This window comes from Prionailurus viverrinus, chromosome A1 (genome assembly GCF_022837055.1).
Source record: "Prionailurus viverrinus isolate Anna chromosome A1, UM_Priviv_1.0, whole genome shotgun sequence".
NCBI lineage: Eukaryota > Metazoa > Chordata > Mammalia > Carnivora > Felidae > Prionailurus > Prionailurus viverrinus.
The window spans coordinates 139,902,908-139,928,628 of NC_062561.1; the positions used below are offsets into that span (position 1 = coordinate 139,902,908).

A 25,721-nucleotide genomic window follows, 5' to 3' on the forward strand; every position below is an offset into this window, starting at 1 on the left:
TACGAGACACTATTTTAACATCTTGGGAGGAAGGAACCCTAATGAAGTTGTCCCCAACATTATGGGGAAATTAGCTTACCTTTTAAACTTTTGTTAGGCAATAGCTGTAGACCAAGGCTAGTGCCTCCCTTTCATGTCTCCCATCTCCCTCCCCCCACTATTCTCATTATTTGTCACAAGTTGAAGCACATGAAGTTTTGTTTTGTTTTACAAGGGCAGAACATGGGCACCTAGGTGGCTCAGGAGGTTGATCATCCAACTGTTGATTTCAGCCCAGATCATAATCCTGTGGGATTGAATCCCATGTGGGGTAAAAGTAAAACAACAAAAACAAGGGTAGAACAAAGAAGAACAGATGAATCTTTATTGCTACGAAGGTAGCAATAGTCAACATATACACTTTCTATTTTCCTTTGGGTAACTGAGAATTTCAAATCCAGCTACTACTATTATCTTTCCAGAAGAGTTAAGTGACATCCTCACAGTTCCAAAGTAAGAATAATGGTAGTGTGGGACAAATGGGAGTGAAGCCTTAGTTGATTATACCTATACAGTGTCACATATAGGCAGAAGTTAAATATCCAACCTTAAGGTTGATACTTTTTTTTTTTTTTTTTTTTTGAGAGAAAGAACAGGGGAAGGGCAGAGAGAGAATCCTAAGCTGGCTACACACAGCACAGAGCCACTTGGGGCTTGAACTCATGAAGCCATGTAATAATGACCTGAGCCAAAACCAAGAGTTGGACGCTTAACCAACTGAGCCACCCAGGTGCCCCAAGACTGATGAAACTTCTAATTTTAAGGCCCTGTAGCCAGTAACGTTTGGTATTATGTTTTTCCAGAAGCTTAGAAAGCTATTTTCCTAGCAACATGGGCTGGGACTTTTAATTTCATCTGTAATTGTTGGACCTGATCAATACATATTGCTTGTAACTTTAATAGCTTCTGCCAGGTACAATTGTTCAAGTGTGGAAAAATCAAGTATATAGTGAGGAACTACGTGAAGTCACAGCAGCTGGCTTCCCTGTGATCCTTTCTGCTCCTTGGTACTTAGATTGGATTAGTTATGGACAAGACTGGAGAAATTACTATAAAGTGGACCCTCTTCATTTTGATGGTGAGTGAAGCACTTTTCATTACCTGGGGTTGTTAGTTTTCTTCCCTTAATCTTCCACCGGGAAATTTTCATCCAGATATTACCTACTCACTATCCTCCCTTTTGTTTGGTCCTGATATTGTTTACTTGAAAAAAAAAAAAGGCCCCCAATACATCTTAAAACTTGTGAAAGAAACCATATCCTTGCCTGAATAAAAGAACTTCAAAAGTAGGTTCCTTTATATCCGTTTCCACTGCCGAGCATTGTTACCTTACATTTTAAAGATGCTTGTCCGCATTAACCTTGTATCTCTGCTTTTGATTGACTGGCCTTTCCAACTGTTAAGACACAGGGAACTAGACTACAGCCTTCCTTAAGTATTTCAGGCTGTGTAGTCTTAGAGGGGTGGAGCTTTCGGCTCTCAGACCCCCCTTCCTTAAGAACACTTCTACTTTGTCCAGTTTTTAAAATTTCCTTAAAGAAAAAGAATGGTAGTGTTAAAAAAAAATGTTTCGAATCAGTATGTAAGTCTGTTAGGAATTGACATAATATAATATCAATTGGGTACTTAGTCTTTTTTAGTACCACGAGGTAGATTATCGAAGGCAGGAGTGAGCAGTAAGTTATTAGTATTCCAACTTGAATTCCTGGCACACTCTTCTACTCTTCTTAGGCAACCAAGGGAATAATGGTTCCTGAACCCAAAGCAGCTTGCACAAAACCAAAATAAAGTGGTGTGCTAGTATTAAAGATACCAATTTGTAGAAATACGCTAACAAGCATTGTGGGAATTACGTTTGCTACCTCTTTCTGTGCCAAAACCATGAACTGACCAGGGGACCAGTAATTGCCTCTGTCAGAGGTTGGAGCTGCAGCTACTTCATTTACAGCCATTCAATGATTTTAATGTAGGTTCTCAAGAACAGAAAAAACTTGTCATTGGCGGAGAAGCTTGTCTGTGGGGAGAATTTGTGGATGCAACTAACCTTACTCCAAGATTATGGTATGGAATTTTAAGTGATAAATTTGAATTAAAGTGCCTTATTTTTCCTTCTCCATCCAAGTAGGGAAGTACTAGAAATTTCAGAACACATAAATTTAAACTGCTTTGGGGGACATGTGATTTAACTTACAGGCCTCGGGCAAGTGCCGTTGGTGAAAGACTCTGGAGTCCAGAAGACATCACGAGTGTAGGGAATGCCTACAACAGACTGACAGTTCACCGCTGCAGAATGGTCAGGTACGGCATTTTGAAAGTTAGGACATTACCAAGTCCAGGATGATTAACTTTATTTTCTATAAAAAGAACTGTATGTCACCTAACAAGTAGTGATTTACTTAGAAACTGGGAATTGATTTTTGTACGAAACAGAATTATGCCCAAAAGGAGAAAAGATTATTTGAACTTTTTATTTAAGAGGCACCTGGGTGGCTCAGTTGGTTAAGTACACCGACTTCATAGTCTCACGGTGCGTGAGTTCAAGCCCAACGCTGGGATCTCTGCTGTCAGCACAAAGCCAGCTTCAGATCCTCGGTCTCCCTTTGCCCCTCCCCCACTCAGGGTCTCAAAGAACTTAGTTTATTCTTAAGATGCATTATATCAATCTAAAACCTAATTCATACTTTGTTCTATAGACGGGGAATATCTGCAGAACCTCTTTTTACTGGATATTGTGACTATGAATACAAAACAGAAAAATGAGCCTAAACAAAGAAGAAAATAGGAGGGGACAAAACCTACAGCAATCTGTACTACAATCAACTTGATTTTGAAATCATGGAAATTAAGATTTGGTGCACTGTTTTAAATAAAAGATGTATCTTTTTTAAAATGGGACCTCTATCTGATTATAGAATGGGCAACTCCAGTACCACTGTCAGTTTAGTTAGTTCAGTAAAGCAATAAAAATTCTTCTTACTGAAACTGCAGTTGATAGGGGCTCCGGAGTCTCAAAGTACTTGGGTCAAGCCACTTCGCCGGCCGAGCAGTACAGTTTGGTCTTGAGGATTCATGGCTTCATAATTAGATAGTTCTAAGGCAAAAGTAGCTGAGCCTGATGTTAGCGTTCGAAGCACAGTGGAATAACCCTAGTCAAAATAATTGAAGTCAGTTGTCAAATTTAAGCCTCAAGTATCTCTTCCTGCTGCTAATCTTTTCATCATTATCAGGAAAGGTGAAAATGAGACGTGAGTTCTCATTGAACCATGTTGTCAGGAAATAGACAAATATTGTGGAGGTTAAGTAAATAATGTGGGTACGTTTCACAAGTATTCCCTAGTCTCAGCATTTAGGAAGAGAAGCATGGAGAATGGTAATGACCCCCCCCCACCTGTGGTAATCCCTTAGATTCCCATAACAGTTTAAATCCAAACGCTCTAACAGTTCAAAGTCCTGATTGTCTACTTTTGTTCAGCATAAATATCCCCAGTATTCTTTTCAGTAACTAAGTACCTACCATAATTTCTGCTAGGGGAACAAATCCAGTAATAATTTTGTTTTCCTGACGAGTCTGGATTTCCTGAATGGTCCCTCTTCTTTGTGCCAGATCTGCCAGGACAAGGCTGAGGTAATCTCTAGTGACTGTAACCTCGAGCTTCATCAGGGGCTCTAAAACTTGCTTATCAGCCTTCTTCAGCGCCTAAAGAAATTCAAGAATGTTAACTCCCCTTTCCTTATTGGAAATCAAATTTCTGTTAAAAAAGATTCGTAAATTCTGCCCATCCTTGTAAGCCTGGAGCTCTTTTTATAAACTATCAGGTACATGGCAAGGGGCTGCTTAATAAAGCTTAATTACACAGAGCATCTAAGAACACGTGGCCAGAGACAGTGCAAAGAAAAAAATGGTTTTCCCCTTTCAATCAAAGACTTACATCTTATTTGTTGAAACCACGTGTTTGGTTCCTGATGCCTATTACAGTTACAGTCCATAGCAGGACTAATCCAGAAATGTACTACAGTAAGGTTAAGAGAAACACATTCAACAAAAGGCAAGAAGAATAAGCACATAAGTAAAACGGAAACCCAACAGAAGCCAATACAACACATAGGGCAAGTACTGGAAGAAAACGGAGGAAGTAGCAGCAACATAAGATGTATTGGGGTCCCAGTCTTTCAGAGTATCACTACGTCAGACAAACTGGTATGGCAAATGCAAGCACTGTAAGTACCGGTGGGTCAGATTTAAAACGCTCTCCTACTGGGCTGCCTGGGTGGCTCAGCCCGTTAAGTGTCTGGATCTTGGTTTTCCCCTCAGGTCATGATCTCGTGTTGGTGGGGGTGGGCTCCACACTGACAGCACGGGGCCTGCGTGGGATTCTCTCTCAAAAATAAATAAACCTCAAAAAATAATCAAAAAGCTATCCTACTGCTAGAGCCTGCCAGGGTTCAAAAGTAATAAAAGTCTGATTTAGTCTAAGCCTCTCGTTACTAGGTGGGATGTAACAGAGATCTACAGCGGAAACTTTGCACGAGGGGGCTCTGGAATGTGCCCTCACCTTTACCCAGGTGCATCGGGTCATCACTCTGTTCGCTGCTCCGCCACCACCCACTGATTCTCATTATTACTTAAGGCCTTAGAGGGGGCATTGACACTGCCTGTATTGTCAAGGAAGGGTTCTGGGCCTCAAATTCTTTTGTTCCTGATACGTCACCACCTTCCCATCCTCTCCTGCCCTTTACCCGCACAATCATGAAAAATGGCCAGATAAGTAAAACCAAGAGTATATGCCCATTATCATCGAAATTTCAAAACATACAGCACACCTCTCTCTTTGCAATTCTTACCAAGAGCTTTGTACCACTTCACATAATGTCTTTCAGAACAAAATAACAGAGTGGGAGAAGGTAAAAGTGAAAACACTGTAAGCAAGCAAAGAACTGAATGCTTTGCATTGAGGATACAGACTATAGTCTCTACGTGCCTGAGCCTTGTATCCGCTGCCTGCGCCCCCCACCTGCTCTGGGACAGTTTCTAAATATCCCACAGCAATCCAAGATAACCTTATCATTTCCTGTTGCAAACATTCTTGTGTGCTCCTTCCTATTTCTGTTGAGGACATCATAATACTCTGGACATGCATCTCTAATTCACCTGGACGTGCATCTCTAACTTCCATTTCCCCAAGTAGCTTTAAGATTTCCGTTCCTATTGTCAGTATCCTAATTCAGACCCAGTCCATTCCCTGTCCTGGATTATCTGTTGCCTACTTCTAGTTCCTCCTGTATTCCAGTGATTATAATGCCCTCCTCAAAAACTTTAAATTTTTCACCAATGTTCTCAAAACAAACCTCAAACTCCTCAGGGTAGTTTTTAAAGGTTTCTCTATAGTCTGATTCCATTTTCTAACACTGTCTTTCACTACTACTCTGCCTTCATCTGAGAGTACAGCTAAAGGGACTTCAATCTTCCCCTGTCTGGAATGCCCCTGTGTCCAACTACCAAAATCCACAGCTCAGATATTCCTTCCAATAATACTAATTCCCCACTTCTCCATTTTTATGACCCCCAGTCTGCTCTAATATTTTGGCTATTTGACCATATTTAATTACCTTGTAAAATCATAAGCTCCTTTAGGTGAAGACAAACATCCATATTCCATTTATGTCCATCGCAGTACACAGTAAGCTCAACAAAGAAGGCTCAATAAATACAGGAGGCATCATTAACTTACCAGATAATACTTCTAACTATATGCTTAGGCAAACTATATAAAAAAAATTTTGAGAGCTAGACAGAGCATGAGCAGGGGAGGGCAGAAGAGAGGGAGATACAGAATCCAAAACAGGTTCCAGGCTCCGAGCTGTTAGCACAGAGCCCGACGTGGGGCTTCAACTCACGAACCATGAGATCATGACCTGAGCTGAAGTCAGACACTAAACCAACTGACCCACCCAGGCACCCCAGCAAACAATATTTAAATAATACTTTTTGAATGTATAGATTTTTTTTAATGAAAATTAAATGGAATCATATGAAAGGACCATTAAGTTGTACCTTCTTAAGTCAGCGACTTAGGGTATTCACATTAACTTTATAATTCTAGATTCAGTTAAGACCACAGAAAATCAAGTTTCAGACACAGTCCAAAATTTCAGAAAATGGTTTTTAAAAGCAAGTGTTTTACTGCAAATCAGTCACTTATAAAACTGTAGTAGTCCCATGCTAAAAAGAATGCATGGAATCACCATTTGGCACACTAAGATCCTGTGAGTTAAATCAGCTCTGGTAGATTACTGAGGCAAGACACTCAAGGAAATAATGGGAGGTAAGTAACCGTTCCAAGACTAGACTGCCTGATGCTTTGATAAAGTTAGGTGCTTATCTGGATTATCAGTTAGTCTTACCTGATTTTTTTTTTTTTTTTTTTTTTTTTTTTGAGAGAGAGAGAGCATAAGCAGGTGAAGTTCAGGTAGAGAGAGGGGGAGAGAGAATCTTAAGAAGCAGTTTCCATGCTCAGCCAGTAGCCCAATGCGGGAGGGGCTTAATCTCATGACCCTGAGATCATGACCTGAGCCAAAATCAAGAGTAGGACCCTTACCAGACTGAGCCAACCAGGTTCCCTGCGACTTAATCTGATTTCAATGATCTTTGATTACGGTAATCTTATTCAAATAAACATGAACTCAAAACTGAAACTAATATTACATCTTCAATGTCCTTTATAGTCCATCTTGGGCCAGGATACCCCCAAAATGTCCCCTAATTAAACTACAAAGCTCACCTCTAACAGCTGTGTATCTGGGATGGGGAAACCAAAAATGCCAGTTAAGGAAACCTGCCTCTTTGCTAAAATCAGAGAATATTTCCCGGCAGTCTGTATTAAGCAGTAACTTCCTAGGTCCTCTTACAGATATAACCCTGGTGATTAAGAAATCAGAGACTGTCCAGGGTAAAAACTCTTGCTGACTCTAAGGCGCAGACGGCATCAATACAAGTGTGAGGCACTGCAAAGCACAGATGTCTGTGGAGCAATGGCACACTGCTATCAGGACAGTCACCCTAAAGCAAAAAGGAGAACTACAGGATATTCTCTACCTTTTGTATGCATCTGGAGACACAGGCAGAAATCATAGTTGTGGAGGTACCAGGATGAATTATCAGTGAATGTACAGCAACTGCCACATCTTGGACTGGGGATCCAAGCAATGGTCCTAGGCAAGGGGAAAAAACTTAGGTTAGCACTCAATATGCAGTGAGGAGTACAGACAGGGAGAGGACTTCCAGTTTCCATTTCATTTAGGCAGCTTAGAAGTCACCACTCTGTCCCAGCAAGTATAAAGCAGAACAGACTGAAAAATAAGCAACCCCTCCTAGAGCCATAAAAGAAGAGAAGACAAAGGACAAACCACTGCCCCCAAAACCAGAGAGGCAGGCGAACAAAGAAGTCACAGCTTTCTGGAGCAGAGCCTCACTAGCCCAGGAACCAGTGCCACAGCAGGAAAACCTCAACTATAGAGAAGTCTGGGAGTTAAAAACTTCAGGGGGACACAGTCATAAATCATAAGGGGGCCCCCATAATTTTTTGAGATGTACCTCCCGGAGCTCGAGCAGGTTCTTCCCGTAAGTATCAGAGAAAAATCTCTTTGTACTTCTGACAGAGTGGAAAAGAAACCATTCTGAAATACTCCAGAGCACTCTGTTCTTACAAAGGCCTGCTCTCAGGGGAAACTAGTTAACTAGAGCCTAAGAAGCAGGGGCATTAGCAGGACCTAACTGACTTGGGTGAAATACCTAACTCCAGGCCACCCTAGCCATCCTGTCCAACCTGAGGCTAGTGAAAAAAAATAAAAAACACTTGTGTGGTTCCCCATCCAGAGGCATGGGCTCACTATAAGCCCATGGATTAGAATGCTTCCTTTCCCCCAACACGTGAGTTCCACATTACTACACACCATGTTTACAGCAGTTCCTTTTACCCAGTACATCTTGTTAGGCCATCAGGAAGAAATTACACGGCATATTAAAAAGCAAAAGCACAATATGAATACAGAACAAGCATGAGAACCAGACATGGTAAGTATCTTGGAATGATCATATCACATGACTGATACATGCTAAAGACTCTGATAAAGTAAACCACATGCAAGAACAGACAGAAGTCCTAAGAAGAACCAAAAAGAAATGCTTGAAATAAAAAATAACAGTGAAAGGAATGAATTATCTTTGATAGGCTTACAAGTAGACTGGACACAGCTGAAGAAAGTGTGTCTGAGTTAGAAACTATTCATAGAAACCCCCAAAACAGAAGAACAAAGTGAAGACTGATAAAAAAACAAAAACAAAAACAAAAACAAACAAACAAAAAACCCACCAGAATATCTAAGGACCATGGGACAATGGAAACAGGTCTAACATACACATAATGGGAAGAATAGTGAGAAAACATTACCTAGTTAGAAATAATGTATAATATTAGGAGTGACTAAGTGGTTGATTATGATACTAAGCTTACCTTTATTTGAGTACCTTACCTTGGAGGCATGCACTGTGAATCCCATTTTCAATGGCCTCTTGGGAAGCCGTCGGAAGGTCTTCACTAACACTTCCAGCATACTCGATAACTGGCATAACAGAGGCTGTTTCAACTGGTTTTACTTCCAGTTCTACAGTCACAAGATGCTGTTTGTCTCCTAATGTTCTATCTAAGGTATCTGTAAACAAATAGAATATAATACCTTAGAGATTTGTTCTGGAAAGGTATTAAGGTACCACAACTGGAAAAACTGCAGTCAACAAACTCAAAGTCTCATAGAAGATAAAGTGGGAAAAAATATTACAGTGGTACTAAATATAGCATAAAGATGTGGGAGTAAAAAGTTCTATCAAGAAAGCATTTGCTTCTGTGTTTATCAATGTAAAAACCAGCTCTCAATCACTTAATATTACTGCAAGGTTAAGATGTGTTGAGGCAGATGATCCCACAAGTTTTGACATATAGATCACACATTTAAATTTTTTCAAATATCTTATGTGACTGAAATTCTTTTAATTATAAAATTTTTATTTAACAGTACAAAGGGTTATCTAATGAAATTAAAAAGCTATTTTAACTCTACTAACCAACAAATTGTTAAATTTCATATTCTTCCAATGTTTTATGCATTTATGATTTCTCAAAATAGTGACTTTTTAAAGATTGAAAGCAGTATCTCTCATTTGCTAACAACCAACAGCAGTCACCAATCTCCATCATTACTAAAACAAAACTATGTTGTATTTTTGTTAGTGACCATGTAATACAGTGATGCATCACCTAAATTAAAACTTAATAATTATAGTCTACAATTTCTCTTTATAATAAGCTAAAAGTAAAGTAAGAACTTATGAAACCTAAAAACTATTCAGAAATAGACCATTACCAGTAGTAACCTACAAGCCTTCCAAAGCCATCACTATCATGATATAATCACTCATTCCTATGAGTTTCCTTAGTTATGTTACATATGCATGTATTCCTAAACAATATAGTTCACTCTGCTGTGTTTTCAATTTGTTATTATGTATTCTACAACTTGCTTCTTTTGCTTATCTGTAGGTCCTCTGGGCTGATGCATATTGATGTAATTCATTCTTTTTCACAGCTGTTTAATATTCTGTTGTATGAACACAATACCGTTTACACACTCTGTCCATAAATATTTGGGGTGGTTTTTTCTATTCAGAGGTGGTTATTATTATTATGTTATTATGAACATTCTTATATCCATCTCTCAGTGCACATGTATAAGAGTTTCTCTAGGGCATGTGAGAAGTGCTAAGTAGTAAAGTCTGCACACAGTTGGCTTCACAAGGAAGTTGCCAAATTGTTTTCATAGTGGTTACGTAATTTACACTCCCACCCTAAGTTTTTAGGAGTTCCCATTGCTCAACATCTCACCAACACTTGGTGCTGTCTGATTTAATCCCTGCCAATTGTGTTGGTGTAAAATATCTCATAACTTGCATGACCCTAATCATTACTGATATGAAGAATCTTTTAATATGTTCATGAGCCCTCTGGATATCCTTTTTGTGAAATATCTCTACATGAAGGGCTTATTGTACCCCATGACCACCACTGAAAAGTACGTTTGTCTGATGAGGGCTCATCATTTATTTGATGTATTAAGTGGTACAGGAATAGGGCTGGGTTTAAAACAAAACAGAACAAAATCCTAAAGAGACACAAAAATACACACAGACAAAACCTGTGCCCACTGATGGAAGACGCTAGTGAATATGAACCTTGCTTCATGCAACTACATTGAAAGATTTGGAAAAGAGATCCTGGAGAGAGAGAAAAACACAGCAAATCCTAAATGTTTTATTTTACCTGTGGCACGAACTGCATTTAGAATAGTCTCTCGGTATGCCACCTGGAGAGGCCCTAGATAGGTTTCCAATCCATATTCTCTCTTGATTCGGTCATGAATAATCTCAATATGTAACTCCCCCATACCACATAAGACAGTCTGGTTAAAACAGGAAGAAAATAAAACCAAGATCAAAGAAAAAATGTTTATCACAAAATACTATATAAAGGCATTATATCAATATGTTATTTTTCATTAATTACAAACTGAGTTTCTCTGCAATTTTTTTTTTTGGTTCTTCCTCAAAACATTTTTGTTTTTTTCTGAGTGGAATAATAGGTCAATTAAAAGTAAATTTCTAGGCTATTCTGTCTTTATTACATGACAGTTTAATTAGGCAAGTAGCATCTAGCCAGGACTATATTCCCAACCATATAGCTTAGTTCTGGCCAATGAAACATGAGTGTAACTGATGTTGGCAACTTCTGGGTTATACCTTTAAAGAAAGGATAAAGCCCTTGTCTTAATGAAAATGTAAGCAACTGTCTTAAGGATGAAAGCGACATCTTGTTATTTGGGGGGTGAAGAGGATAATCTTTTCCCCAAATATTCCCAACCACACTGGCATTTATTTCCCAATCATCCTGGGCCCCTTACAGTATTGTGACTAGTTAAATTTTTCAGACTAGCTTGGACCTTTATTTGACAGTGAAATTATCTTTTATCTTTGATCTTTCATTGTTACTTAGGGCCCTTGTTAGAACAAGCCAAATTTTTATCAAAACCAATCAAGACATGCTTTAAAAAAATTTTTTTTTACAACACTAGCTATTTCTTAAGGTGTTTGTGTATGAAAGAGTATAGTGCAAGGAACCCATATTTGCTCAGTCTTATTCATATGCCATGTATGTAGTAAAGAATTAACTGCACCCAAAAAGAGGTATGGCCCTTACCCTCAGCTACTAGTAGGTAATCTCTAGGCCAGGATGCTGCCTGATGGAAGTGTCTTTACTTGTCTGGGGTATTTTGTCCTCGAGACAGTGTAACAATGTGATTTATGATGTGCGCTTCAGAATAGCCTTATCTGTTCCGACCTGGAAAGTCAAGGTAATAGCCTCAACTTACAGGAGGTACTGGAAACTAAAGGTCAACCACATGAGCAGTATGTAATCAAGCCTTAATAAAAACTCTGGAGGGGTGGGGTGAGCCTCCCTGACTGGCAATACCCTTTACCAAAAGGGTTAATAAATCCCTGAAGATGAAGGAAGATAATGCATTTAGAACTCTCCCAGATTTTGCCCTATTTGTTTCTTCCTTTGGCTGGCTCTAATTTTATCCTTCCGCTGTAATACAGCTGTAATTATAAGGAACAAACAAAAAAAAGGATTATTTTGTTTCAATTGCTGTACTTTAAAGTTAAAGTAGTGAATTTGGAAAAAGCAAGTTGTAGAATAATACAAAAAGAATGACTTGTTATATATCTGTATATATCTCTGGAAAAAATAAACTGTGGTTTATAACATAGCACAGCGTAAGACATTTGGGAAAGTGTGAAAGTCTATTCACATTTTCACAGTTGTTTACCTGTGTAAATTAAGATGGAAAAAAGGGACACCTTAATTCTGTACTCTGAACCCGTGTGTGTTATTTGTCATTTTTTAAAAAGTATGTGTTGGCATTTTTAAATGAAAGTTTTTCAAAATAAAAAAAAAAGTTTAAGTGCTTGTTGCTGTCTCCTTCAGTATTAAACTAAATTACTACATCATTTAGCTGGCATTTGGGAAATAAAATACTCCACAGTTTTCAGATTAACTAAATCCTTAGTTTATCCTTAAATTTATAATCTTCTAAAGGAACTTGTTCTAAAATCTTACACAAACTTTACCCTGCCTTCCTAAAAAGACACAATGAACATGTGTTCTTCTGCTGTAATGTAATATCCACAAACTTCTTACCACCTACTTAATAGCTCTACTTCCTACCATAGTGTTAGGTTGTTAGCCATCACTTCTCCCCCTACCTTATATGTAACTGACAAGAAAAGCACCTTTGCATCCTCCCTTTAGTATGCCGGGTTTATAAGCCTTAGGAGCATAAGAAGCTCAAGGCTTTGTCTTGGGGTTGAACTTTATTTCAAAGTTTCACAAAAGGCTGTCTTCTGGAAAACTGAAATGACAGTGGTCTTTATGTGCTCACTTTGGCAGCCCATATACTAAAACTGGGACGATACAGAGATCAGCACGGCCCCTGTGTGAGGGTGACACGCAAATTTGCAAAGCTTCCATGTTAAAAAAATTAAAAAGTGGTTTAAAGAAGTGAGGCGTAATTAATTATATTGAGGAAGTAAGGAAAATTTTTCTATCTAGTTTGACAGTCAACCTGATAATCAGAAATTTGTATTATCGGAGAACCAAAAGAGAAGGTTTTTTCTTTCGGGGGCATAGACCAATCTGTTTTAAATACAATCTGCATTTAAATACAGAAACACATACACACACAAATACTACTATTGAAAGATTTCTGGAAGTAAAGTTGTAATAAAATGTGAACCTGTCCAGAATCAGCATCTAGCTTCACTTTCAAACTGGGATCTTCACGTTGAAGGCATTTCAATGCATAATCCAAATCTAGGGGATAAACAGTAAATGTTATCTTTACATTTCATCTTTTAGATAATGTAACATATGTTCTAGTGGGGGAAAAAATGAGCAAGCAAATTTTCAAAAAGAACGTTTCAAACAGCATCAATGCTTTGTAGTGAATAAAACGAGGTGATAAGATAGTGATGGGAAGTTATTTAAAAGTGAATGATCTGGAAGGGCCTCCCCAAGGTAAGTTAGATCAAGACACAAATAAAGAATGGCCATATATGCAAAATCCTGAAGAAACAGAATACCAGAGAAAATGCCTGTGCAAGAAATGGTTTGCTATTAGAAAAATAACAAGATGGTAGCTGGCTATTAGCAGGTAATCACATCATGTAAGGGCTTGTAGGCCAGGCTGCAGAATTTGAATTTGCACTGGGAAGCCATTAACATCATCTGATTGTGTTTCACAAAGATCTAGGAAAAGACAAGAAAGCAAAAACGCCTTCAGAAAGAGAAGCAATGAGAAACTGGCAAAGGAAACTAAATTACACCATGAATAAAGAGATGCTAATGTGATCACTCTATGATGAATTATCACACCCAATGAGGAAACAAGAATATATTATTTGAAATAAATATGGCCTCTAAAGTCAAGTGATACTTTAATACAATCAGTTAGCTGTTAACTGTATTCTCCCCCTCTACAAAAGATGTTCGAAGTTTCTCATACATGAAGTGCGGCTAAAGAAAAGAGCTGAGCAACGGATTCATGAACCAACCTTACCACACATTTAAAGTGGTCTTATATTCCAGGGACCCTGGTTTATATTCCAGGGACATATGCTTCTAGATATACACTGTCCAAGTAGTAGCCACTAGCCATCTAATTAGTATATTAGGAGTCTAAACAGACAATATACTCTAAGTATAAAATAGATACCAGGTTTCAAAGACTAAATATGAAAAAAAGAAAGTAAAATAGCTCATTAATTTTTATACTGATTAGATGTTGAAATACTATTTTTGATATACTGGGTTAAATATATTATTAAAATTAATTTTGCCAGTCTATTATTTTTTTATGTAGCTCTAAGAAAATTTTATTTTATTTATTTATTTTTTTTTCAACGTTTATTTATTTTTGGGACAGAGAGAGACAGAGCATGAACGGGGGAGGGGCAGAGAAAGAGGGAGACACAGAATCGGAAACAGGCTCCAGGCTCTGAGCCATCGGCCCAGAGTCCGACGCGGGGCTCGAACTCACGGACCGCGAGATCGTGACCTGGCTGAAGTCGGACGCTTAACCGACTGCGCCACCCAGGCGCCCCAGCTCTAAGAAAATTTTAGATTACAGTTGATGTTATATTTCTATTGAACAATATTCTTCTGGACTCTTGACATCCCAAAGTCAGGTCCAAGAACCAGCAACACTGGCATGATATGGAGCCTGTTAGAAAGACAAAATATCAGGTTCCAGTACTGAATCAGAGGCTGCACTTAACAAGAATTTCAAGAAATATATTATGCCCATTAAGGTTAACAGGCATTATTTTACACAGTATCTTATTTTTTTTTTTTTTTTTTTAATAATTTTTTTTTTTTTTTTCAACGTTTATTTATTTTTTGGGACAGAGAGAGACAGAGCATGAACGGGGGAGGGGCAGAGAGAGAGGGAGACACAGAATTGGAAACAGGCTCCAGGCTCTGAGCCATCGGCCCAGAGCCCGACGCGGGGCTCGAACCCACGGACCGCGAGATCGTGACCTGGCTGAAGTCGGACGCTCAACCGACTGCGCCACCCAGGCGCCCCCACAGTATCTTATTTTTAAGCACCTATTCAAAGAAAGGAATAATGCTTATGACACTGTAGCTTTTGAAATGAAAACACAGTAACTTTATTGTAAAATGCAAACTCATTCAAAAATATCTATGACGAATCAACCCTTCAGGAGTTTATTGGGATGAAGAGGGCATTATAAGACAGAGTGTCAATATAATAGGAACATGGGGTAAATACAAGGGAGAGCCAGAATAAAGAAAAGGTAGATTTGCTTGAAAGAAGTCTAAGGGAGACTCTATAAAGTCCCATCCCCTGTGGGACTTCGGACCTCTAAGCTAATGCCCATTAACTAGACTTACTTTGGACCCCAGACTTTTCTTCCTCAAGTAGTTAAAAGCTGAAGCGCTAGATTTAAAATGAGCTGGTGCAACTTAACTGCAATGTCACAATTTGAATTTATGTACTCACAATGTTTGAAATATGAAATTCCTTTCAAATATTTTTATTTTTTATTTTTTAAATGTTTATTGTATTTCTGAGTGAGACAGAGTGAGCACAAGCGGGGGAGGAGCAGAGAGAGAGAGGAAGACACAGAATCCAAAACAGGCTCCAAGCTCTGAGCTGTCAGCAGAGAGCCCAACGCAGGGCTTGAACTCACTACCTGCGAGATCATGACATGAGCCAAAATCGGCATTTTACTGACTGGGTCATTCAAGCGCCCCTCAAATATATTTTTTAAAAGTCAGATTATTTTGTTTGGGCAGCCCCTGCTCTTAAGTGCCTGGCTACCCCTGATATAACTAGTTTGGTCAACTTTGATACACATCAACCTGGGTAGCCAGATTCACATCACCTGATCCTCCTTCCTTAGGGTCAAGACTATACCCTTAGTTGGTCTCAGGGCATTTTAAGGTGACAAGAAAACTTGCTGCTATATCTGTTTTAATTTCATTGCTGTACCTTTACCAACTGGACAAGAACAGACCCAGTTTCCTTCAGTATTTGGGGGCTGTCTTAAACCAGTATTCACACTTCTTTCATGTGAACTCCAGCTCGAACAGTGAGGAACTGGAACCCCTACTTGTCTAGGGATCTTCCTGTTTCTTTTCCCCTTGGTACTCAAGACATGGGAGGCAGTAAATGGGTGCTTTTGTTTTTCCATCATCTGTGAGCCCAACTTGTTTAAGGGGAAAAAATAGCTTCTAATAGCTTCTAATGCCACCTCTAGAACTAGGTTTGTCCTTCAACAACTTAATATAGGAATTCAGTGAGGGCCTCAAAAAGAAGTGATGCTTGAGATGAGATTTTCTAATTACAGAGTAAACATCTTCCAGGTAGACAAACTGCATTATGCCATTATAATGCAAGACAGAACAAATGAAGACAAATAGTAATGCAAAAAGAGCATGGTATCTTCAGAAAACTGGAACTAGTTTATTACAGAAGTGTAAGGTGTGAGTCGTTATTCTGTTTTACTTTTTTTTTGGTGAAAGAAGAGGGTGCAGAATGAAGGAGGAAGTTTCAAACAACGAGGCCAGGCAAGAAGGCTGGTGTCAGCGATTGCTAGTGGTATTCTATTTTAAGGTGACAAGAAAACTTGCTGCTATACCTGTTTTAATTTCATTGCTGTACCTTTACCAACTGGACAAGAACAGACCCAGTTTCCTTCAGTATTTGGGGGCTGTCTATTCTGCTGCCGCCTGCCTAAAAGACTGCATTTACCAAACTCCTTGCAACTGAGCGGCCAGATGTCTAAGTAATAGCCAGTGACACAGAAGAAGTCTTTAAGGGGAAAAGGACACATCTTCTTCCTCCTTACTCCATGTCTCTGTCAGGAACTTGGCCATGATGCCAGAGGTGCTAGCAGCCATCCTGTGATAACTAAGGATAGGAGCTACAGACTCAGAGAGGCAGGGCAGAAAAACAAGAGCCCGGGGGCCTGATGATGGTGTAGAGCCACCCTCTCACCCCTGGGCTCCCAACCCAAGGCACATTTTACAAGGGAGAGAAATAAACTTTTGTCATTAAAGCAACTGTTACTTGGGGGTTTTCTGTAATATGCAACCAAATCCAATTGGAAATGATACAGCTGAAATCATGAGATTTATATACCACAGAAAGGAGTCTGGGTTTGTGCTATATATAAGTAATGAGAAGCCACTGAGAACTTAAACAGGCTAAAGCACGAGTACACAACACTCAAAAAGTCAAACAACATTAACCATAGTATATAAATATCTTCACTGAGTTCTAAAGGTTGAGCCAAAAAACAAGGAAAAGGAGCATTTTGTAAATGGTGATGAGAAAATGAATCCTTCTGAACTGTTAACTGTCTAATCTATTATAACTGGAAGGGGAATCCTGACGCCAGTTACTTCGGATGCCAATGACAGCACCACAAGAACCAGAGCAAGGAAGATGATAGTTGAAAATGGCCAACATGTGGGAAAAGAATAAATAAAAGGAGCTTGTAAAAATCAAAACATCTTAAATAGAAAACAAGACTAATCCCAAGTAATACCCATGACTTCTGATAAAACTGAACTCAATCATGTGAGAAATCTTTTGAGGGCATAACATAACTATCTGTATCTAAATTACTAACTATCTAATTACTAGTTAATTGATACACCAAAACTATTTGTACCTGGCTGCTTAGCCACCGAAGGGGGTTCTATGGTACAGAAGAAAACAGGTTCTGGAATCTCCACCCCAGCCAGAAGAAGTCTTTCAGCTTCACTGTTTCGTCTATGTTTTTTTCCTCCTTCTGTTTCGGCTCGACGAGCTGCAGCTAACGCACTGGACTTGGATGAGGCAATGGTGTCTCCTGTGGCGGTCTGTAAGCAAACATTGCGCTTGGAACAAGACAGGCTCAGTGAGCACTCAGCTTACACCGAGAATCACGAAATATGAAAACTTCCAATGTGCCACTTTCATCAGAACTTAAAACAGGAACAAATTCACAAAGCTCACTGCAACTTTGCATAGGTAAAGCTAATTTAACTTGTGTAAGAATTCTATCCAAGATACTGCTGTAATAAATTCTAACAACACACACACACACACACACACTCTCTCTCTCTCTCTCTCTCTCTCACACACACACACACACACACACACACACACACACACACTCACTACACATTCAAAATTCATTTGGTAAAACAAATGTACCTTCCTAAATTTTCAATCATATCAAAATAGGTCAATTTTTGTAGAAGTCCATTTTAAGAGTTTTACCACCAGTAAAAATGTCTATAACTGTTTTACAGAAAATCTTCCATTAACTAAAATAAGCAATTAACCAGAATTCTCTAGACCATGCAGAATTGATAGCATCCTTACAGACTCATTATTTTTTAAAACTATAATTTCACTTTTAAACTTTAATATTACAACATTCCATGCCAATTTCCTTCTCTGTAAAGATATTCCTAATGAAGCAATAGTTCAAACGTCTCTGTGTAACTCCTTCAAATATGTACATGAAGCTCCTGCCTTCGGGTGGACAGAGGACATTTCAAGGCTACAAGTCCTGTATCTGGACTGTGGACATTTTATACTAAAGGATCTTGAATCCTGCAATTAACCATAAAGAGGTTAAAAAATGTTCAAAGTAACCATGGCTATCCTAAATGCCAAATACACCAAAGTTTAATGAGAAAATGTATTCAACTTAATCCATATATAAATGAAATGTCCTTAGTTTTACCTTACCAAAAACATACATAGCATCAACTTATTTTCATCCATTCATCTGACAAGTCATGGACTGCCTCCTATATGTGATGCACTGATCTAGGGACTAAGGACAGAGAACAGAAGAAACCCAAGTCCTTGCCCTCATAAAGCCTTCATTGGCAATATACCTTCAGTTATTACCCGGATCAGTCATAAGGTTAGATTAAATTGTCAGCAACAATCAAGTAAAATACCCAATGAGAATAACAAAATATTTATTAAATTTAAAACACAGGTATGTATCTATAGTGTATTTTCACTTGGATTTGAATTTTACATGAATATAATCCACAGTTTACAGTCTTCTATAATTTTCTTTCTTTCTGAGATTCAACCATGTTGATGAATATGCTACAATATTCATTACCCCACTATTGATGACTATTTGGATGGTTTGTGGGTTTTTGCTACCGCAAAATGCCAGGTTTTAATTAAACATTTAAGCTAATAGTTCCTAGAGAAACCATCTGGTCGCTTACGTGTTTAAGGCCAACAGTCAAAGCAATGTTACCAGCAGTCAGTGAAGGGATTTCTATATGTTGGTCAGCAAACGGCAAAAGAAGACGACTTATTCTCTCCCTGTAAAAACCATGATTTATTTCAGTAAAATAATTTTTAAAGAAATGACTGCAGTTTTAGAAAATAAACTAAGCTTCTGGAGTGCTTGAGTGGCTCAGTTGGTTAAGCATCCAACTCTTGGTTTCGGCTCCAGTCATGATTGCACGGTTCATGAGTTTGAGCCCTGCATCAGGCTCTGCACTGACCAGGCGGAGCCTGCTTAGGATTCTCTCTCCATCTCTCTGCCCCACTCCCACTTGCTCTCACTCTCTCTCAAAACAATAAACATTAAAAAAAAAGAACAGAATCTATAAGCTTCTACTTACGTGCAGTTTCCATTAATATTATAGATGGCCAACTGGGGTTTTATCATGCCTGAGTAAATGCGCATAAACACCAGTGGTCCTCGCTGCTTGTCATGAAGAACTTTAAATGCCAGTGCACATAAGTCACCCTTATACCATGGCCTACAAAATTGAGACATTCCAGAAAGGCCTTTAAAATACACTTCCCATATATCTATGCAGATCAAATCAGAATCACTGTGCAAACTTAACCCTAATGTCCTCCCTCATATCTTCTAGTTTAGCTACTCTGGCTGATTAAATTATGTCAGTACTAACTACCTTTCTTTCTCCACAAAACTAAATTATTTAATGGAGATCATTAATTGCTCAAAATTAAAAATAATGGATTCTCTCCCAGATATTACCTCTACTCGCAAATAATTTCACTGCCTAGAATTCACTCCTCAAAAAATACACCTAGGATAGGTATACCTTCCTATTTTGTGAGAATATACCTTCTCACAAAAACCTGTACAGGGTAAATGTATAGGTGCTTTCTAACTACTACTTACACTCTGTCCTCCCACCTTCTCTCTAGTTGCATGATCATAGAAATCTACAATTCGTACACACTGGTGTCCTTAAACTGGTGCGCACTGATACGTTTCAGAAAGCCCGAATCCCTCTGAAATTGCCAAATTTTGTTCACAGGCACATTTTTCTGAGGAAAAGCTCCATGTTCTCATTAGTTTCAAAGGAGCCCATGACTCAAAGTAGGTGAGACACTCCTATTATAGAACTTCTCCATCTCATCCCTAATTCCCTCCAATTTTTAACTTTAGCAAATACTCATATAGAGTTTACCATATACTAGGTAGGCACTGTTCCATTTGCTTTATAAGTATTAACTCGTTTGATTCCTGTAACAATCCAATAGGATAGGTCCTAATCTCTGTATTTTACAGGTAGAAGGCTAAACAACTTGGGAGAGCTCAGATTTAAATCCAAGGAGTACACAGTCCATGCCCATAATCACTTTACCATTAATGCTTCTCCAATTGAGAGATATGAAAAGTGATTAATGTCCTAGTTAAAGGATTAAACAAAGTCCATTCCTGCCTGAATAGTCACTCGGATTTTAGAGGATTTATTACCAAGTACAAAGCTGTTAGTGACAACAGAAGTAAAACAATACCCTTAAACCACAAAATATTTTGAGCTATTTAAAAATCTTGAAATCTAGTATAAATTTATCTACAGAATATTTATCAAACAACTCCACTATACTGTTTGTTTTTTTTAACTAAGATGACAGCCACACACTCTAGCTCCATTTGTAAATATAGCAGGTTATAAGACATGCAAACAAATGTCCCTTTCAAGTAAAAATTTATATAGCTCTACATCATTTATAACGATATTCTTTACCAATGTTATTCAAAAATGGTGATTCAAATGCTCTTTGTGAAACAAGACCTACTTTCCCGCTTTTGCGAGGCTGTAAGATTTTAATCTGTACTGCATACTTACAGAAATTCATAGTTGCGCTCTTCAGGTGAAGGCAAGTACACAGTAACAGCATCCAACAAGGGCTGGACACCTTTGTTTTTCAGAGCACTTCCACAAAGCACAGGCACTGCTGTCTGAGCCAGTGTTACTCTGCGAATTGCAGTCTGGAGCTATAAAGCACAGACAGAAGTAATGTATTCTGTGTACAGTATACTGGCTCCAACTGAAGTATCTCAGAATTAGACACCCTCGCCAACCAACCATGTAAAACAGAACCACTCAGCACACTTCCATCATTCTTCATGGCCTTATTCTTCTGTATTTTTCTTTATAATGTTAATCACTACTTGGCATACTGGATATATATTTAATGGTTTATTGTCTGTGTCCTTATCCCCCAGAATATAAAATCTACATGAGCGTTATAATAAGTCCCATAAAACATTGCTAAATCCCCAGAAACTACAGAAGTACCTAAAATAAGTAGGTATTGAAAAATATTTCTCAAATAAATGAATTAAACATACTTCTGATTTAACCTTGATTGTCTAAAAGAGGACCTGTACAGAGATTAAGAACATATATATGAATTACAACTTCCTCAAAGGAATTAGACCAACATTAAATCAAACTCAGGAGCGCCTGGGTGGCTCAGTCAGTTAATCGTCTGATTCCTGATTTCGGGTCAGGTCATGATCTCACAGTTCATGAGTTCGAGCCCCGCAATGGGCTCTGCATTTGTGCAGAGCTTGGGATTCATTCATTCTCTCTCTCTCTTTCTCTCTCTTCCTTCCCCCTTGTGCTCTCTCTCTCTCTCTCAAAATAAATAAACTTAAAAAAAAAATCAAATCCAAAGAAAAATGAAAAATCAGGGTAGAAATCAAATTTGAAAGACCTCAAAAACGAAGAAAAGCATGGGTGTGTTTGCAACCTACTGGTAGGAGAATGGTATATCAATTCCTCCTCAGACCATAAGCTCTTTGAAAAGAGAAACCATGGAATGTGACTACAGGGCACAACAAACATCACATCTAAGCGCTCAAATACTAAACGATAACATATTTCAATAATTAGGGCATTTCGTTCAAAAGAAAAGTACTTTTTTCCATTCCTAACTTCAAAGGTCTCAAACTTAATCTTGAGACTCATGTTTTTCTTTAATTCTTTTTGTGAAAAATAACTAAGTACATTTTCTGGGCTCAGTCTGGACCCCATTATATACATATATATAATCCCCCTAAAATACGTGGGAGGCGCCTGGCTGGCTGAGTTGGTGGAGCATGCAACTCTTGACCCTGGGTGTGTGGGGGTTCAGGCTCTGTGTTGGGCAGAGTTTACTTAAAAACAAACAAACAAGCAAACAAAAAACAACTTTACCTGGTAACTCGTTTCATAAAGAAAAATAAAGATTGTTTGCCAAATTCATAGGGGAAGGTCCCTAGCAGAAAATAACAGAAATGCCTTGAAGAAATCTGTCCTAATTCAATCATTACTACTATTTTATATGCCTATTCTCTGGTTTAATGTATTTCAAAAGGAAACTAAATAAATAAATAAAGACCTGTAACGAGCTTCTAGTAAGAATTAAAACGCTGTCAGAAAAAATAAGAAAAATCATTGCAGTAGTCTACAAAACCAGTAAATTTTCAATATAAAATTTCCACCTGTAATTTCCCTACTAAAGAAATGATGATCACAAGGAAAGCACTGCAAAGAAGGAATGAGTAACTTGTACTGACTCAATAGGAGTAAAAAAGATTCAATTTCTGATTTTGTAAAGCATATCTGAAAACAGTAAATCACTACCATTATTTAAGCACTTGTATTAATAGTGACTTTATCTTAATGTTCTCCTAATTAAGTCAACATTTTCTAATGCTATGCAAAGTTGAAAAAAACTAAACACCTGAGACAGAGAAATCAAACCACATCCAATTAGTAAAACTTCATTAAAGTAAATGAATAATAAAATTTACCTTTTCAGCTGGTAGCAAATCAAAATTTTCACTAAATTCTCCTAAAACCAAGTCAGCAAATTCATCATCCAAATCTGCAACCTACAAAGAAAGGTTTTAGTTCTATAACTTGCTTTTATTGTCACAACTATTAAGTCCAAATAAATGTACATTATCCAAATATTTCAAGACAGCTACACGATCTACCTTATCCAGGCCAAAGAACTCTCCTCAACATCTCAAGAGATAAACAGTATTTCTTTCATAGGAAAGGAGACTGAAAACTGAAGATATGCTATTATAAGTTCCCTACATACATGAGAAGCAATAGCCAGATGAAGTATCTCAATAAAGTGCTATCCACTCGGAGGGCTCAAAAGAAATAAAATACCACAATTCGCGGTCAGTGATAACATATCTAATGGATTGCTGTTTTTAGATAGATTTAGAAGTTTTAGTTAGTTCATTGAAAAGTTTCCTCTGGGGAAAGTTTCCTGCCTGGGTGGCTCAGTCGATTAAGCATCTGACTTCGGCTCAAGTCATGATCTGATAGTTGGTGAGTTTCAGCCCCGCATCAGGCTCTCTGCTGCCAGCAAGGAGCCTGCTTCCTATCCTCTGTCCACCCCTCCCCTGCTAATGTGCACATGTTCTCTCTCCCCAAAATAAGTAAAACATAAAAAAAAAAAAAAAGAAAGTTTAGGGGCGCCTGGGTGGCGTCCGACTTCGGCTCAGGTCATGATCTCACAGTCCGTGAGTTCGAGCCTCGCGTCGGGCTTTGTGCTGACAGCTCAGAGCCTGGAGCCTGTTTCAGATTCTGTGTCTCCCTCTCTCTCTGCCCCTCCCCTGTTCATGCTCTGTCTCTATCTCAAAAATAAATAAACGTTAAAGAAAAGTTTCATCTGGTATTCCTTTAACATTATGAATATTCACCAGATGTCCTAAGACAGTCCAACTAAAATAATTCCTGTTATTCTAATCCAGCACTGCAGGAACAGATATAAGTTGAGGGTCATAGGCATCATTTCAGCAACAAAAATGCAATTATCTAATTCATGTTCTTTTCTTAGTTATCTGCGTATATGAAATAGGAGAATTCAGCTGACAATAAATTTAATGAAAGTTTCAAAAGTTTGTAATAGTACAAAAGAGCAAAACATTCAAACTTGGAGACAAAAACACACTTTTAACAGCTAAGTATTGTAGAAACATACCTAACCATTCTCGGGGGGGGGGGGGGGCATATATGACGGATAAGCACAGCTTCTGGAATTAAACTGCCTTGAAATGGCTCCACTACTTGCTGACTTATTCAAAAACTTAAGTTACATCACCTCTCTCTCTCTCTTTTTTTAAAGTTTATTTATTTATTTTTGAAAGAGAGCGATAGAAAGGATGAGCAGGGGAGGGGCAGAGTGAGGGAAGAGAGAGAATCCAAAGCAGGTCCCATGCTGTCAGTGCAAAGCCCGATGCGGGGCTCAATCTCACGAACCCCAAGATCATGACCTGAGCCGAAACCAAGAGTTGGATGCTTACCTAACGGACCCACCCAGGCGCCCCCACATCACCTCTCTTCACCTTGGTTAATCATGAAGATAATACTAGTACCTACTTCAGAGGGCAAGGATTGAATAACCAAGTGAAATCATGCTTCTAGAATGTATAGTAAGAATATAGTAAGTGTAACTTATTATCACTATTCACCTTTAGAACACAGGAAGTTGCTTCTAGTCCACACTAATCTTATTCTCTAAAAAAAAATTTAATCGTGGTAAAATTTAACATAAACAGAACATAAAATTTACCACCTTAACCATTTCTCACTGAACAGTTGAGTAGTAGTGTTAAGTATATTCACATTGTTGTAAAACTAATCTCCAGAACATTCTCAATCTCACAAAACCCAAATTCTATACCACGAAACAACTCTTCCTCATTCTCCTATCCCCTATCCCCTGGCAACTATGATTCTACTTTCTGTCTCTACAAATCTGACTACTCTAAATACCTCATGTAAGTGGAATCATTATAGTATTTGTCTTTTTTCCTGGACTGACTTATTTCAATTAGCATAATGTCCTCGAGGTTCATCTGTATCGTAGCATGTGTCAGAATGTCATTCCTTTTTAAGGCTGAATAGTATTCTATTGTATGTTTATACCATATTTTATCTACTCATCTTGTTGATGAACGCTTGGTTGCTCCCACGTTGTGCCCATTAGGAATAATGGTGCTATGAACAAGGAAATGCAAATATCTCTTTGAGACCCTGCTTTCAATCCTTTTCGATATACATCCAGAAGCAGAAATGCTAGACCATTTGGTAATTCTATTTTCAATCTTCTGAGGAAACACCATACTATTTCCCACAGTGGCTGCATCATCTTCATTCCTACCAGCAGCGCACAAAGGTTACAGTTTCTCCATATTTTGCCAACACTTATCTTCTGGTTGAGGGGTTTTGTGGGGGTTTTTTGATTGTAGCTATCCTAACAGGTGTGATGTGGTCTTATTCTCCAATTCTATAAATACACATGTATTCCTTGTAATCAGCACTTTAATATCTACAGTCTCAAATCTAATTTTTGTTATATACTACCCTGTCCTAAGACATGCATTAGACATGCCTAAGATAAAAGAAAAATCTCAAAGGAGAACTAATTATGCACCCAATTACTGACTAATAAATGTCAATTTCAGGCACCTGGGTAGCTCAGTTGGTTAAGAGGCCAACTCTTGATTTCTGCTCAGGTCAAAATCCACGCCAGGCTGTGCTGACAGCACGGAGCCTGTTTTGGATCCTCTCTCAAAATAAATAAACTTATATAAAAAAAATACATACATACATACATACATACATACATAAATGTCAATTCTACTTTTATTCTGTTTATGGCTCCCCAAATTAGAGAAGCAG

At 38.3% G+C, this 25,721-nt stretch overlaps 2 protein-coding genes and 1 non-coding gene across 7 annotated transcripts in view; 2 read left to right on the forward strand and 1 right to left on the reverse strand.

Moving 5' to 3' along the window:
• HEXB (hexosaminidase subunit beta) overlaps positions 1 to 2,929 on the forward strand; it is a gene marked incomplete at its 5' end in the record, with an annotated part of 32,103 nt that extends 29,174 nt beyond the window's left edge. Inside the window, 4 exons of the mRNA XM_047857148.1 lie at positions 943 to 1,117; positions 2,010 to 2,100; positions 2,233 to 2,337; positions 2,733 to 2,929. Of these exons, the coding sequence (XP_047713104.1) occupies positions 943 to 1,117; positions 2,010 to 2,100; positions 2,233 to 2,337; positions 2,733 to 2,799 (438 nt within the window). The remainder of the gene's footprint in view (positions 1 to 942; positions 1,118 to 2,009; positions 2,101 to 2,232; positions 2,338 to 2,732) is intronic.
• The window catches only part of GFM2 (GTP dependent ribosome recycling factor mitochondrial 2), a 74,950-nt gene that overhangs the window by 12,718 nt on the left and 36,511 nt on the right, over positions 1 to 25,721 (reverse strand). For 2 of the 5 annotated variants that reach the window (XM_047877073.1, XM_047877087.1), the window contains exons 11-21: positions 22,829 to 22,909; positions 20,874 to 21,022; positions 19,383 to 19,523; positions 18,978 to 19,077; positions 17,405 to 17,594; positions 12,940 to 13,016; positions 10,410 to 10,548; positions 8,569 to 8,748; positions 7,133 to 7,248; positions 3,554 to 3,736; positions 3,017 to 3,185 (exon numbers count right to left, since the gene is read on the reverse strand). In XM_047877073.1, the coding sequence (XP_047733029.1) occupies positions 3,048 to 3,185; positions 3,554 to 3,736; positions 7,133 to 7,248; positions 8,569 to 8,748; positions 10,410 to 10,548; positions 12,940 to 13,016; positions 17,405 to 17,594; positions 18,978 to 19,077; positions 19,383 to 19,523; positions 20,874 to 21,022; positions 22,829 to 22,909 (1,494 nt within the window). In that variant the 3' untranslated portion in view covers positions 3,017 to 3,047. Of the gene's footprint in view, positions 1 to 1,112; positions 2,394 to 3,016; positions 3,186 to 3,553; positions 3,737 to 7,132; positions 7,249 to 8,568; positions 8,749 to 10,409; positions 10,549 to 12,939; positions 13,017 to 17,404; positions 17,595 to 18,977; positions 19,078 to 19,382; positions 19,524 to 20,873; positions 21,023 to 22,828; positions 22,910 to 25,721 lie in introns of those variants that run through there. The other 3 variants (XM_047877097.1, XM_047877105.1, XM_047877078.1) reach the window with 2 other exon arrangements.
• Positions 12,578 to 12,681, forward strand: LOC125147282 (U6 spliceosomal RNA). Its single transcript, XR_007145116.1, has one exon. It is a non-coding gene; the product is annotated as a U6 spliceosomal RNA (small nuclear RNA).